Consider the following 15,254-nt stretch of genomic DNA (forward strand, 5'->3'; position numbering starts at 1 on the left):
TGTCTCTCTCTTAATCCCCATGAGAACTGTCTGTTCTCTTCTGCTACATCCAATCATATTTATTGAACGCTTACTCTGTAAAGAGCACTGTACTAAGTGCTTGGGAGAGTACAGACACGAGAATGTTCCCTTCCCACAATGAGCTTACAGTCTAAAGGAGACAGACATTAATATAAATAAATTACAGATAAGTACCTAAGTCCTGAGGGGCATGGAGTGGTGGAGAATAAAGGGAGCAAGTTATGGGGGGGAGTGGGAAAAGAGGAAATGAGGGCTTAATCAGAGAAGGCCTCATGGAGGAGATGTACCTTGAATAAGTCTTTAAAGGTGGGAAGAGTAATTGTTTGTCGGATATGAAAAGGGAGGGCATTTCAGGCCAGAGGCATGAAGTGAGAGAGAAGTCGGCAAGATAGATGAGATTGTGGTGCAAGTGAGGGGATTGGTGTTTGTAGGAGGAGAGTAGCAAGGTGAGGTAGGAGAGGGACAAATCGATCGAGTACTTTAAAGCCGAAGGTAAGGAGTTTCTGTTTGATGCAGGGGTGGATGGACAGCCACTGGAGATTCTTGAGGAGTGGGGAAACAAGGACTGAACTTTTCGGTAGAAAAATGATCCAAGTTTGGATCGGAGTGGGGAGAGACAGGAGGCAGGAAAGTCAGCGGATCAAGGAGGAGTGGGATAAGTGATGGGATTAACATGGTAGCAGTTTGGATGGAGAGGAGAGGAAGGATTTTAGCGGTGTTGTGAAGGTTGAACTGACAGGATTTACTGATAGATTTGAATATGTGGGTTGAATGAGACAGAGAAGTCAAGGATAATGTCAAGTTTAGGCTTGTGAAACCGGAAGGATGGTGGTGCTGTCTACAGTGATGGGGAAGTCAGGGAGAGGACAGGGTTTGGGTGGGAAAATGGAGTTCTGTTTTAGACCTAAGTTTGAGGTTCGTTCAATCATATTTGAGCACTTACTGTGTGTAGAGCACTGTACTAAGCGCTTAGGAAGTACAAGTTGGCAACACAGAGACGGTCCCTAACCAACAATGGGCTCATTAATAAAATAGAGTAATAAATAGGTACAAATGTACACAAGTGCTGTGGAGAGGGATAAGGGGTAGAGCAGAGGGAGGGAGTAAGGGCCGTGGGGAGGGGAGGAGGAGCAGAGGAAAAGGGGGGCTCAGTCTGGGAAGGCCTTCTGGAGGAGGTGAGCTCTCAGTAGGGCATTGAAAGGGGGAAGAGGGCTAGTTTGGCGGATATGAGGAGGGAGGGCATTTCAGGCCAGAGGTAGGACGTGGGGCAGGCGAGATCGAGGCACAGTGAGGGCCTCTCGTCTTATGCCGTCGAGTCGTTTCCGACCCATAGCGACACCACGGACATATCTCTCCCAGAACGCCCCTATCTCCATCTGCAATCGTTCCGGTAGTGGATCCACATAATTTTCTTGGTAAAAATCCGGTTACCATCTTCTCCTTCCATGCAGTCTTCGCCCTCGACTCTCTTCCACGCTGCTGCTGCCCAGAATGGGTGGGTCTTGACTTGTAGCAGATTGCCTTCCATTCGCTAGCCACTGCCCAAGCTAGAATGGAAATGGGTAGGCCTCTGCTTCTCCCTCCCATAGCCAAGATTTGTAGAGGTCTGGAAACTCTCCAGGTGCAACCCTGAGAGAGGCTTCTGGGCCCGAGCTCTTGTTAAAAGTCGGAGAGGATGAGACAAGATCAGAGTCTTCGTAAGCCTCCAGTTTCAAGTTGGACACTGTCCATGTCCCTCATGGGGACTCAGCATCTTAATCCCCATTTTACAGATGAGGTAACAGAAGGGTCGAGGCCACGCAGCAGAGAAAAAAGTGGTAGAGCCGGGATTAGAACCCAGGTCTTTCCAACTCCTAAGGTCTATCCACTAGGCCATGCTGCTTCTCAGAGGATGAGGGGAACACCCCAGCAACATTTAAAGAGTGAGCCTGCTTAGATGGGCAACGGTGTCTACGACGGCAAGCCTTACTGTGGGACTGTCAGGGATGGCTCCACTTGGGCCTAAAGAGCAGTGAGGGGATCTGAGGACAGGGCTGCGGAGTAGAAGCAGCAGGTGATAGTGGAAAGAACATGGATTGAGGAATCGGAGGACCTGGGTTCTAATCCTGCCTCTCCCATCGGCCCATTGGGTGATCTTGGGCAAGTCACTTCATTTCTCTGGGTCTCGGTTTTATAATAATAATAATGATGGCATTTGTTAAGCACTTACTATGTGCCAAGCACTGGGGAGGATACAAGGTGATCAGATTGTCCCACATGGGGCCCAGTCTTCATCCCCATTTTACAGATGAGGCCACTGAGGCACAGAGAAGTGAAGTGACTCGCCCAAAGTCACACAGCTGACAATTGGTGGAGCCGGGATTTGAACCCATGACCTCTGACTCCCAAGCCCGGGCTCTTTCCATTGAGTCACGCTGCTTCCGTTTTCTCCCTCTCCTTTAGTACTCTCCCAAGCGCTTATTCATTCATTCAATCGTATTTATTGAGCGCTTACTGTCTGCAGAGCACTGTACCAAGCGCTTGGGAAGTACAAGTTGGCAACATATAGCGACGGTCCCTACCCAACAGCGGGCTCACAGTCTAGAAGGGGGAGACAGAACAAAACAAAACATTAACAAAATAAAATAAATATGTACAAATAAAATAGAGTAATAAATACGTACCAACATATATGCAGGTACTGTGGGGAGGGGAAAGAGGTAAGGCAGGGGGGATGGGAAGGAGAGGGAGAGGAAGGAGGGGGCTCAGTCTGGGAAGGCCTCCTGGAGGAGGTGAGCTCTCAGTAGAGCTCTCTTAGTACAATGCTTTGCATACAGTAAGCACTCAGTGATGATTAATAATAATGATAATAATAATCATCATCATCCCTCTCCCACAGTGGGGCTCCCAGTTTCAGTCCAACCTGATTATGTCCATACCTACCTCAGCATTTAGTAGTGTGCTTAACACATACTACTTGAAACCACAATTATTTTTTAAGGGCTATGTGGTTGCAGAGTTAGGAGGGCACAACGGCTCTGACAGTTTATCAAAAATACCCTTTCCGTTCCAAAGGCACACAGGTGGTGTCTACAGGACGGAAAAGGGTTTACTGGGAAGTTTTTTAAGGGTATTTTAGCTTTGCACCAATAAGATCAAGCCCAGTATGAGTCAGGTTCCTGCCCTAAAGTGGCTGTGGTGTAGACACTCCCGCTCTGTTAGCCTATATATCACTCCCCTTAAAGGCTAAAATGAGGTATTTTATGTTGCACACTGCTGCCACCTGAATTCATCCTCTAAAGTTATCTGGCCTTGATGACCAGCTAGGCTGTTTGAAGGGGGAGAGGTCTTGGCAAGTGGATGTTGCAAATTAAATTGGCCTATCAGGGTTTCACTAATGGGGAAAGAAAAAGCTAAGTGACTGAATTAGGTCAAATGGAGTTCTGAAGAGTTTCTGGGGAGGGAAGGGGATAGGGAGGAGATTAAAAAGGCTAAGGTAGGGTGTGCCATGGGGTGGGGGGGGAGAAGAGATAAGGGAAGACCCCCCACCTCTTTAAGAGGTCTGGTCAATGATAAGTTCATGGGGGTCATCTGATAGTGATATTTGTTAAGTGCTGTAGTAAGCAATGAGGTTGTTGCATTATAAGCACACTGGTCAGTCCCTGTCTCAGTCTAAAGAAGAGGGAGACCTGGTATTTTATCCACATTTTACAGATGAGCCTAAGAGAAATGATATTCACCAAGGTCACAGCAGGTGTCAGAGCTGAGATGATTAATAATGATAGTTGTGGGATGTTTTAAGCACTTACTACGTGCAAAGCACTATACTAAGTACTGGGGTGGATATAAGCAAAGCAAGTTAGACACAGTCCCTGTCCCATGTGGGGCTCACAGTCTCAATCCCCGTTTTACAGATAAAGTAACTGAGGCACAGAGAAGCCAAGTGACTTGCCCAAGGTCCCAGCAGGCAGAGCCGGGATTAGATCAGTTCACTCCCACCCAATCCCTTCCTATCCCTGTGCCACCCCGCAACTCTTCCCTAGCTAAGTATGACTTGGGAACCTGTATTGTGAGAAAGCTTCCCTTCATCTGGATCTATTCCTGATCGAGTCACTCCTCCTTCTTGCCATTATTGCAACCTGGCTCTCTCCAGCTGGCCCTGTCTTCATTGCTGCTCTCCCCCATGGCAACAGGGGATACATGCTCGTTTCCTCCCACTCTAAGAATCACTGGGGAAGGGGGAGAAGAGTTGGTCTCCTTGCCTTCCTTCCCTCTGCCCGGCTACTTTCGGGCCATCCCATCCTCTCCATCCCACTTTCCCTTTGGAGCCCACAACCCCTGCCCCCCACTCCAGTTACTTATTGCTGTTAACCACCACCCAATCTTTTGAAGCCATTTCACCCTCCTTCCCTTCAGGGCTCCTTGAGGACTGAATTTGTATTTGACTGCTTATGCATACAGCACTGTACTAAGTACTTGGGCAAGTACTGAATTGGTAGACACATTTCCTACCCATAACAAGCTTATAGAGGGGGAGATGTACAAATATGAATATATAGTATAGAAATATAAGTATTTATAATATAAATAAATAATGGCATTTAAGCGCTTACTCTGGGCAAAGCACTGTTCTAAGCACTGATATGTAAAGTGTTATAGGGCTGAACAAAGGATGGAAGTCATATTTCAAGGGTAATTCAGAAAAGAGTGGGAGAAGAGGGAGTGAGGGTTTAATTGGGGAAGGCCTTTTGGAGATGTGTTTTTTAAACTTTGAAGGTGGGGAGAGCGATGGTCTGTCATATACAAAAGGAGTTTCAGGCCAGCGGCAGGGTGGGGGCTAAGGTTAGTGAGGAAGTAGGGGTATAGTGGCATTAGAGGAATGAAAGGTAAGACTGTAATAGGAAGTTAGGTGGGGACAAGGTGATTGCTTAAAAGCCTCTGGTAAAGAGTTTGATGTGGAGGTGGATGGGCAGCCACTTGACTGAATGGTTTTGTAGAAAACAAGATTCAGGCAGCAGAAAAGTAGGAAGACAGAAGGCGAGGAGGTCAGCAAAGAGACTGATGCAGTGGTCAAGGCAGGATAAGATAATTGCTTGGATTAATATGGTAGTTTGGATGGGGAGGAAAGGGTGGATTTTACCAGTGTTGTAAAGGTAGAGCTGATGGGATGGTCTCTATGTTGCCAACTTGTACTTCCCAAGTGCTTAGTACAGTGCTCTGCACACAGTAAGCGCTCAACATGATTGAATGAATGACAATTTGATGACAGATTGAATGAGAGAGGAGTTGAAGTTAATGCCAAGGTATAGGTTTGAGACCGGAAGGGTGTCTACAGTGACAGGGAAGTCGGGGGAGACAGGGTTTTGGTGGAAAGATGAGTTCTGTTTTGGACATGTTTAGCTTGAGGTGGCAGTGGGATAGCCAAGTAGGGGTCCTGAGGTCAGGAGAGATGTAGATTTGGGAATAACCTGTATAGAGGTGGTAGTTGAAGCCATGGGAGTGAATGAGTTTAAGAGAGTGGGTGTAGATGGAGAATAGAAGGGCTCTTACAGTTAGGGGGTGGGAGGCAGAGGAGCCCACAAAGGACCCAGAATAAGTGATCAGAGAGATAGGAGGAGAACCAGGAGAGGACAGGGTTAGTAAATCAATTGAGTGCTTACTGTGTGCAGAGCATGGTACTGTTTGGGAGAGTACAACATAAGAGTTGGTAGAGAGACAGTGAAGCCAAGGTTGGCTAATGTTCCCTGGAGAAGAGGGTGGTTGAGTGTTGAAGGCAGTTGAGAGGTTGAGGAGCATTAGGATGGAATACAGATGGTTGGATTTTGTTAAGAGATCATTGGTGACCCTTGAGAAGGCAGTTTCTGTGGAGTGGGGGGGGGCGGTCAAGGAGATAATGGGAAGGGAGGGAGTGGAGGCAGCAGTTGTAGATGACTCAAAGTTTTGAGAAGGATAGGAGGGAGTTGGGGTGATAACTGGAGTGAGTTGTGGGGTTAAAGGACTTCAGGATAGGAGAGACAAGAGCATGTTTGAAAGCAAAGGGAAAAAAAAAAGACAGAGGAAAAGAGACAGTGGTCAGCAGGGATAAGCATATTACTAAAGTGGGAAGGGATGGGGTGGATTGAGGAGGTGGGAGATCTCTTCTTGAGATCCTGATGGGAAAGATGGGAGAGTTGAAGAAGGGAGGGACTGAAAAGGAGCAAGGGAGATTTTAGGGAAGCCACACCTGATGGTTTCAGTTCTCAATAAAAGTATGTGGCCAGGTTATTAGGGGCAAAAGGGCTTGAGAAGGAAGTTAAATGTCTGAAACTGGTGAAGACAATGGACATGGGTATCAGTAAGGATGGAGAAATAGTGGAGCTGGGCAGAGTTCAAGTGAATGTTCATTCAATCTTATTTATTAAGGGCTTAACATGCACAAAGCACTGTACTAAGCCCTAGGGAAAGAATAATCCAAAAAAATCGACAGTGACAAACCATGCCTGCAGTGAGCTCAGTCTGGAAGGGTGGAAAAAAAAAAAAAAAAGTGATGTTTTCAAATCACCTTTCCACTACCCCTCACCAGCTTGATCTAATCTTTATTCACTGTACTAGCCTCACTAATTCTGAAACCCCGCTCTGACCAGCATTCTCCCCACAACTCTCTCTTGTTCTCCCCCAACCCCCAGAGGCCTCTGATATTTTGACCCCTTCCAAATTTACAGAGTCATGTTCCATGTGGTCTTCATACCCAATGTAGCTTCAGGGCACAGATCCACACCCTTAACTAGATTCAGTTCCCTCCACATCTCTTGTACCACAAAAATCTCAGCCCTGGATCACCTCCACAGTAGAAGGTATCTAAAGTGAGAGTATGAGTCCGTTAGTCAGCAATATGGATTGTAGTTTGGTATGGTAACTGGTTCTTTTGTTTTAAAAAACTCTGGCTCTCCCACACCAAATAATAGATCAAGGTTGAAGCTCCTCTCCCTCCTGAGTGAGATAGAAGACCAAGGGGAGGCTTCAGAGACTCAAGTCAGGGCCCTATCTTGGCTTTTCTGCTATAATAGCAATAATAATGGTATTTAAGCCCTTACTATGAGCCAGACACTATACTAAGCACTAGGGTAGGTACAAGATAATCAGGATGGGCACAGTCCCTGTCCCACAAGAGACTTAGGCATTCCCCATTTTACAGCTGAGGTAATTAACCGCCAGAGAAATTTTGACTTGCTTAAGGTCACACAGCAAAGTGAGGGCCAGAATTTGTATACAGGCTGTGTTGTATCCACTAGGCCACATTGATACCCTGCTCTAGGTTGCAAGGAGTAAAGATTTGCTTTCAAGAGAAAGTTTGCTCACTTAAATGGTGGGTGAGATACTACCTAGTGGGAACAGACTGTGTCTGCCCTGATAAACTTGTATTTAAGCAACTGTATCAAGCACTGTTCTAAACCCTGGGATAAATACAATAAAGAAAAGGATCTAAACCAATCCCACTGTTCGCTGTGGCACAAGATTGTGGCTCTGGGGCATTGGTTGCCAATGTGAGCCAGGACAAATTTCCCCTCCCTGAAGCACTGAATGTCCAGCTAGAAGCTTAAGCCAGATGCTCCCAGAGAGAAAGCTTACTTTGGATCTAGTTCTCATTCCTGTCCAGCCTCTCCTCCAGAGACGTCATCAACTCGAGACAAAAAGCAGGATCTGCTCCATTCTTTATTGCGAAGGAAGGGCCGATCACAACGGGGAGCCGGGCTTGTGTCTGAGGAGGAGGAAGATGCTGAGGATTAGGGCTACAGCCCCGATCATTGACAGCAGGGCCAGGATCAGCTCCAGGGGAACACCTGATGGGAGGAGAAATGAGTGTTAGAGCTATGGGCCAGGAGGGGATGGTGAAGAGGAGATACAGGACTGTGCTGGCCCCTTACCTAGGGGTGATTTGGGGGCAGATTCCTTCGGCTTGACCTGGAGAGACTCCCCGTTTCTGCTCACGTCCGAGATGACCAGTGGTCCGAGCACCACATCAGCCTCAGTTTCCCTTTCTGAAGGGAGGCCTGTACAATAGGGGGGTGAGTCAGAGCAACTGCAGGTTTTTAAACAAGGGGAAGGGGTGGGGTGGTGAGGCAAGGGGAGCAAGATTGAGGCTCTTACCAGAAGCCACGTGCCTCTGGCGCCTTCCCCCGCTCCTGCCTTCAGGGCCAAGTCTCCTGGCCCGGTGGATGGATTTGCAGTTCCCCAGCTCACAACAGTTGCAGATGGTGCTCGTTCCCTCCACTGGAGCCCAGCTGGAACAGAAGGGGAGGGAGGGCCCCCAGTCATCCCCAGGGCAGCTCTCACCTCCTCTCTGCTCCCTGCATCTCCCAAGACACTCACCTAGCAGTTGCTCGGTCATAGGAACAGGCTTTGTTCAGGGCATCGGGGGTCTGGTCCACAGCAGTCACTTTCAGGTGGCAGGTGATGAAGATCTAGAGAGAGAGATGTTTGAACTACCCCTGGCTACCCAACCTGGCCTAGGATGAGGAAGGAGATTCACCTGGTTCCCCAGCTCTCCGGCAAAGCTGAACACATCAACCCTGAAGCGCAGGGTGTCCTCTTGGAGTCTGGGGGAGAGGAATGCCGAGGAGACCTCATCCCATCTCCCGTCCACCAGGCACCTGGAAACAGAGACCACGGTCAGGCCAGCTGGCTCCAATTACTCACTCAACCCCTCCCCAAGGGGCTGCAGCTCTTACCCATTGAAGTCGATGATCCTGTACTGAGGGGTGGAAGCCTTGTCTGGAGTTGGGGTGGCCACACAGTGGTCAATAAAGAGCCTGAGTGGCACATGGTGGCCAGTCTGGACATCAGCTTGGATGTGGAGGATTTCCCCCAGCTGGAAGGACAGGGAGCTCCTCTCCATGCTCCAGTCATCTGGAATATACCCACCCAATGATCAGAATGTGCCCTCTGGCCTCCTTTTCCTCCCTTCCCCAAGACCACCCACCTACCGGTCATGAGACGCAGGGAGAAGCCCAGCCTCTCCTCTGCCCACAGCGTGGAGTGGAAGGGAACCCAGGTGGGCTGGATGGCTCTACTGCTCACATTGTCCTTCCTGGAAAAAAAAAAAAAAAAAAAAAAAAGGAGGCAGGGACTGAGCTGGATTCCAGAACAGGGGGGAGGGTGGGCCAGGCCCCCTGGGCTTGGGGCAGTCACTCACCTGGGGTAGCGGCACTCGATGGGGACGGACACCGGGTTGGTCCTCATTATAAGGGGGTTCCGGGCTGGGCTCGGGCTGTAGTAGAGGACGGTTCTGTAGATCAGCGAATCCGATGTCATCTGGAAGAGAGCAAGGAGACTGTCTTGATTCATGCTCAGGTGTGGGCTTTGAGCAACAGTTGGTGATGAAAGCTCTCCCCCTCTAGATTGTAAACTTGTTGGGGGCAGAGAATGTGTTTACAAACTATTGCATTATACTTGAAGTGCTTAGTATGGTGCTCTGCACACAGTAAGCATTCAATATATACACACCATTCACTGATTCTGCTTCTCCCTCCAACTTAACACCCCTAAAGGATATTTTTCAGTAGGACTGTTCTCCCCCTGGCTGCCCCCCACCCCCTCAAACTTTCCAGTTTAGAGGCTAAAGCTGACTGGTCTTCACTGCTCAGGCCAGAATGGGAGTGGACAAGACCTTGGATGGGAATTCATCCAGTTCCTATGAGCCTGCAGGGTGAGTGGAAGGGGCAGAGGTGTCATGGACAGGGTCATTCCATCCCGGGGTAGGAGAGGAAAGCTTGCTAGGGTTAGGTGGGCAGGTCTCAACTGTAGCTGCCAACTCCATTTTGTATGTTTGGGGTGGGGAGGGGAGAAGAGGCTTTTAGTCCTGATTGGAAACTCAGGTCTGGAGCCCAATGGAGGGGAAACGGCCATGCACTGAGTGGGGACTTTTGACCCCTTAAGAGCTTCAGCAGGTCTCAGGTGGTTAGATAGGGCAAGCCTTCAACAGCCTCTTAGATGAATTTAACCCAGCTGCCCTAATGAGCTGAAAAGATTTTTCTTCCTTCATGAGAACAGTAAGTAAAGCTACCTGTTCTACAAAATGGAGCTAGTTTCCCACAGCAGTTTGGAAGATTGGATCCCACATGAAGAATCTTCTCCCAGAAACCCAGCCAAATAGCCAGGACTTTGGAACAGAATACCTGGTCACTGTTCAGCTTCTGGGAACAACTCCAGCCAAGTGTGCAGCCCTTTTGATCAGGACTGGTCACACTAGTATCACTGTTAGGTCAAGGATCTCACCCAGCAAATCCGTCATCCACTTTTCAGCAAGTGGGTCTCCCGATTCTCTCCTGCCCAGAGCAGGGCAGCCAACAGTTGCCGAGCCACATCCAGATAGGGTCTCAGTTTGTTTCTCCCGTAAGGGGGATGAGCCTCCTCTCCCCAGCCTCACCTGCAGCTCCGTGCCACACTCATGGAGCCCAATCTCAAAGGTGACAGTGGTATCCATGGGGTCAGAGTCCATAGGGGGACAGGCAGCCAGGCCCAGCGTCACGTCCTCAGCCCGGACCAGCCGTCCGGTCCCGAACAGGTCCCTCTGCACGGTCACCACCAGCAGAGCCTCCTCACAGCGCACAGTCACAGCCGGGGGTGGAGTCTGCCCCAAATCCCGCTGAGCCCAGGGGAAGGGGCTTTCAGGGAACCCAAGGAGGTCAACACAGCACCCCTCCCATACCACCCAGAAGAGAAGAACAGCCTGCAATCGGCTCAGGAGCCCCATGTCGTCTGCTTCGTGGGCACAGGCCAACCATCCAGACTGCCCCTTCCCCTGCGGCCTTTATACTCACCCACCCACCATCCCCTCCCCCAAATCCCTGATCCATCACAGCTGTCTCCCTCCCAGCTTCCCAGCATCCAACGCTTCCCATCCCTGCTGGCAAGAGCTACAACCTGCTGTTCATTCATTCATTCATTCAGTCGTATTTATTGAGCGCTTACTGCGTGCAGAGCACTGGACTAAGCGCTTGGGAAGTACAAGTGGGCAACATAGGTCCCTGTTGGGTAGGGACCGTCTCTATATGTTACCAACTTGGACTTCCCAAGCGCTTAGTACAGTGCTCTGCACACAGTAAGCGCTCCATAAATAAGCCCACTGTGCCGACTTGTGCTTCCCAACCGCTTAGTACAGTGCTCTGCACACAGTAAGCGCTCAATAAATACGATTGAATGATTGATTGATTGATAAATACGATTGAATGAATGAACACAGCGCCCACTATTGCCACCTGCTGGTCAGAAGTGTGCATTACGGCAAACACTCATTCATTCATTCATTCATTCATTCATTCATTCAATCGTGTTTATTGAGCGCTTACTGTGTGCAGAGCACTGTACTAAGCGTTTGGGAAGTACAAGTTGGCAACATATAGAGACAGTCCCTACCCAACAGCGGGCTCACAGCCTAGAAGAAGAATCAGAGAAGCACAATCAGAGAAGCAGCGTGGCTCAGTGGAAAGAGCCCGGGGTTGAGAGTCAGAGGTCATGGGTTCGAATCCCGGCTCTGCCACTTTTCAGCTGCGTGACTTCGGGCAAGTCACTTCACCTCTCTGGGCCTCAGTTCCCTCATCTGGAAAATGGGGATGAAGATTGTGAGCCCCACACGGGACAACCTGATCCCTTTGTATCCTCCCCAGTGCTTAGAACAGTGCTTAGCACATAGCATTGAACAAATACCAAAATTATTATTATTATCCATCCATTCATTCATTTGTATTTATTGAGCGCTTACTGTGTGCAGAGCACTGTACTAAGCACTTGGGAAGCACAAGTCGACAACATATAGAGGCGGTCCCTACCCAACAACGGTTTCCCCCTTTCTTTTCTTTACGGTATTTGTTCATTCATTCATTCATTCATTCATTCATTCAATCGTATTTATTGAGCGCTTACTGTGTGCAGAGCACTGTACTAAGCGCTTGGGAAGTACCAGTCGGCAACATATAGAGACGGTCCCTACCCAACGGCGGGCTCACAGTCTAGAAGGGGGAGACTGACAACAAAACAAAACATATTAACAAAATAAAATAAATAGAATAGTAAATCAATCAATCAATCAATCAATCGTATTTATTGAGCGCTTACTGTGTGCAGAGCACTGTACTAAGCGCTTGGGAAGTACAAGTCGGCAACATATAGAGACAGTCCCTACTTAACAGCGGGCTCACAGTCTAGAAGGGGGAGACCAACAACAAAACAAAACATATTAACAAGATAAAATAAATAGAATAGTAAATCAATCAATCAATCAATCAATCGTATTTATTGAGCGCTTACTGTGTGCAGAGCACTGTACTAAGCGCTTGGGAAGTACAAGTTGGCAACATATAGAGACGGTCCCTATCCAACAACGGGCTCACAGTCTAGTACATCATGGGGTGCTGGGGAATTCATCCGTTCATTCATTCATTCATTCAATCGTATTTATTGAGCGCTCACTGTGGGCAGAGCACTGGACTAAGCGCTTGGGAAGTACAAGTTGGGAATCCCACCTTAGACCTGGGGGAAGGGGCTCACATTCCAGGCCAGAGGCAGGAGGGGAGCGGCTAGAGAGGAGATCAAGCCACGGTGAGTTAGACTGGCTTTAGATGAGCGAAGTGTGCAGGTTGGGTTATAGTTGATATGGGCAGGAAACATGTCTGCTAATTCTGCGGTATTGTAACCGATCAATCAGCGGTATTGATTGAGTGCTTACTATGTGCAGAGCACTGTACTAAGCACCTGGGAGAGCACAGCACAACAGAATTAATACAACTGATAGATTGAATTAGCAGGCACGTTCCCTTGCCCATAAAGATCTTACAATCTAGAGGGGAAGACGGACGTTAATATTGTACTCTCCCAAGTGCTCAGTACAGTGCTTTGCACATAGTAAGTGCTCATTTATTCTATTTATTTTATTTGGTTAATATGTTTTGTTTGGTTGTCTGCCTCCCCCTTCTAGACTGTGAGCCCGCTGTTGGGTAGGGACCGTCTCTATATGTTGCCAACTTGTACTTCCCAATAATAATAATAATAATAGTGGCATTTGTTAAGCTCTTACTATGTGCAAAGCACTGTTCTAAGTGCTGGGGGGGGATACCAAGTGATCAGGTTGTCCCATGTGGGGTTCACAGTCTTAATCCCCATTTTACAGATGAGGGAACTGAGGCTCAGAGAAGTTAAGTGACTTGCCCAAGGTCACACAGCAGACATGTGGCGGAGTCGGGATTCGAACCCATGACCTCTGGACTCCAAAGCCCGTGCTCTTTCCACTGAGCCACGCTGCTTCTCTAAGCGCTTAGTATAGCGCTCTGCACACAGTAAGCGCTCAATAAATACTATTGAATGAATGAATGAATGAAGTAGCATTGATTGATTGACTGATAGTAGGAAATCAAAGAGGTAAAGTAGGAGGGGACAAGCGGGTGGAGTGTTTTAAAGCCAATGGTAAGGAGTTTTTCCTCTAAATTGTGAGCTCATCTCTAGACTTTGAGCTTGCCTGGAACATAGTAAGTGCTTAACAAATACCATTGGAAAACCCTATCAACCTGCCTCTACCCCAGCGCTCAGTACAGTGCCTGGCACACAGCGAATGCTTAATTAAAATAATAATAATAACAATAATAATAATAATAATGGCATTTATTAAGTGCTTACTATGTGCAAAGCACTCTTCTAAGCGCTGGGGACCGTCTCTACATGTTGCCAACTTGTACTTCCCAAACGCTTAGTACAGTGCTCTGCACATAGTAAGCGCTCAATAAATACGATTGATGATGATGATGATAAGCACTTAAATGCCATTATTATTATTATTGTATCCCCCCAGCGCTTAGAACGGTGCTTGGCCCATAGTAAGCACTTAACAAATGCCATTATGATTATTATGATTATTAGTGTATCCCCCCAGCACATATTAATCACTTAACAAACGCCATTATTATTATTATTGTACACCCCCCCCCCCCAGCACTTAGAACAGTGCTCGGCACATAAGCACTTAAATGCCATTATTATTATTATTGTAACCCCCCCAGCGCTTAGAACAGTGCTTGGTACATAGTAAGCACTTAACAAATGCCATTATGATTATTATTATTATTATTAGTGTATCCCCCCAGCACTTAGAACAGTGCTTGGCACATATTAATCACTTAACAAATGCCATTATTATTATTATTGTAACCACCCCAGCGCTTAGAACAGCGCTCGGCACATAAGCACTTAAATGCCATTATTATTATTATTGTATCCCCCCAGCGCTTAGAACAGTGCTTGGCACATAGTAAGCACTTAACAAATGCCATTATGATTATTATGATTATTAGTGTATCCCCCCAGCACTTAGAACAGTGCTTAGCACATATTATTCACTTAACAAACGCCATTATTATTATTATTGTAACCCCCTCAGCACTTAGAACAGTGCTCGGCACATAAGCACTTAACAAATGCCATAATTATTATTACTGTAACCGCCCAGCACTTAGAACAGTGCTTGGCACATAGTAAGCACTTAACAAATGCCATTATGATTATTATGATTATTAGTGTATCCCCCCAGCACTTAGAACAGTGCTTGGCACATATTAATCACTTAACAAACGCCATTATTATTATTATTGTAACCTCCCCCCCCCCCAGCACTTAGAACAGTGCTCGGCACATAAGCACTTAACAAATGCCATTATTATTATTATTGTATCCCCCCAGCGCTTAGAACGGTGCTTGGCACATAGTAAGCCCTTAATAAATGCCATTATGATTATTATTATTAGTAGTGTATCTCCCCAGTACTTAGAACAGTGCTTGGCACATATTAATCACTTAACAAATGCCATTATCATTATTATTGTAACCCCCCCAGTGCTTAGAACAGTGCTCGGCACATAAGCACCTAACAAATGCCATTGTTATTATTATTGTAACGCCCCCAGCGCTTAGAACAGTGCTCGGCACATAGTAAGCACTTAACAAATGCCATTATGATTATTAGTATTATTAGTGTATCCCCCCAGCACTTAGAACAGTGCTTGGCACATATTAATCACTTAACAAACGCCATTATTATTATTATCGTAACCCCCCCAGCGCTTAGAACAGTGCTTGGCACATAAGCACTTAAATGCCATTATTATTATTATTGTATCCCCCGAGCGCTTAGAATAGTGCTTGGCACATAGCAAGCACTTAATAAATGCCATTATTATTATGATTATTATTAGTGTATCCCCCCAGCACTTAGAACAATGCTTGGCACATAT

At 47.3% G+C, this 15,254-nt stretch overlaps 1 protein-coding gene across 1 annotated transcript; it reads right to left on the minus strand.

Moving 5' to 3' along the window:
- Positions 1–7,691: 7,691 nt before the first annotated feature.
- On the minus strand, positions 7,692–10,732 carry LOC119945980 (zona pellucida sperm-binding protein 3-like). The gene is made up of 9 exons (XM_038767313.1): positions 10,406–10,732; positions 9,173–9,291; positions 8,964–9,067; positions 8,709–8,886; positions 8,510–8,630; positions 8,350–8,441; positions 8,128–8,261; positions 7,905–8,030; positions 7,692–7,820 (listed from the first exon to the last, which is right to left on the minus strand). Exons 1-9 carry the CDS (start codon positions 10,730–10,732, stop codon positions 7,714–7,716), a joined length of 1,308 nt encoding a protein of 435 aa, XP_038623241.1. The 3' UTR covers positions 7,692–7,713.
- Between the last annotated feature and the right edge of the window lie 4,522 nt (positions 10,733–15,254).

This window comes from Tachyglossus aculeatus, chromosome 26 (assembly GCF_015852505.1).
Source record: "Tachyglossus aculeatus isolate mTacAcu1 chromosome 26, mTacAcu1.pri, whole genome shotgun sequence".
NCBI lineage: Eukaryota > Metazoa > Chordata > Mammalia > Monotremata > Tachyglossidae > Tachyglossus > Tachyglossus aculeatus.

What these genes read in the sequence shown, in the direction of transcription:
- LOC119945980 (XM_038767313.1), bottom strand. Translation starts at nt 10,732, where the DNA reads ATGGGGCTCCTGAGCCGATTGCAGGCTGTTCTTCTCTTCTGGGTGGTA. An exon ending in CCAGAGGCACGTGGCTTCTG is followed by an intron (nt 8,031 to 8,127) that starts GTAAGAGCCTCA and finishes CCTATTGTACAG; the next exon opens with GCCTCCCTTCAGAAAGGGAA. An exon ending in TGCCCCCAAATCACCCCTAG is followed by an intron (nt 7,821 to 7,904) that starts GTAAGGGGCCAG and finishes TCCTCCCATCAG; the next exon opens with GTGTTCCCCTGGAGCTGATC.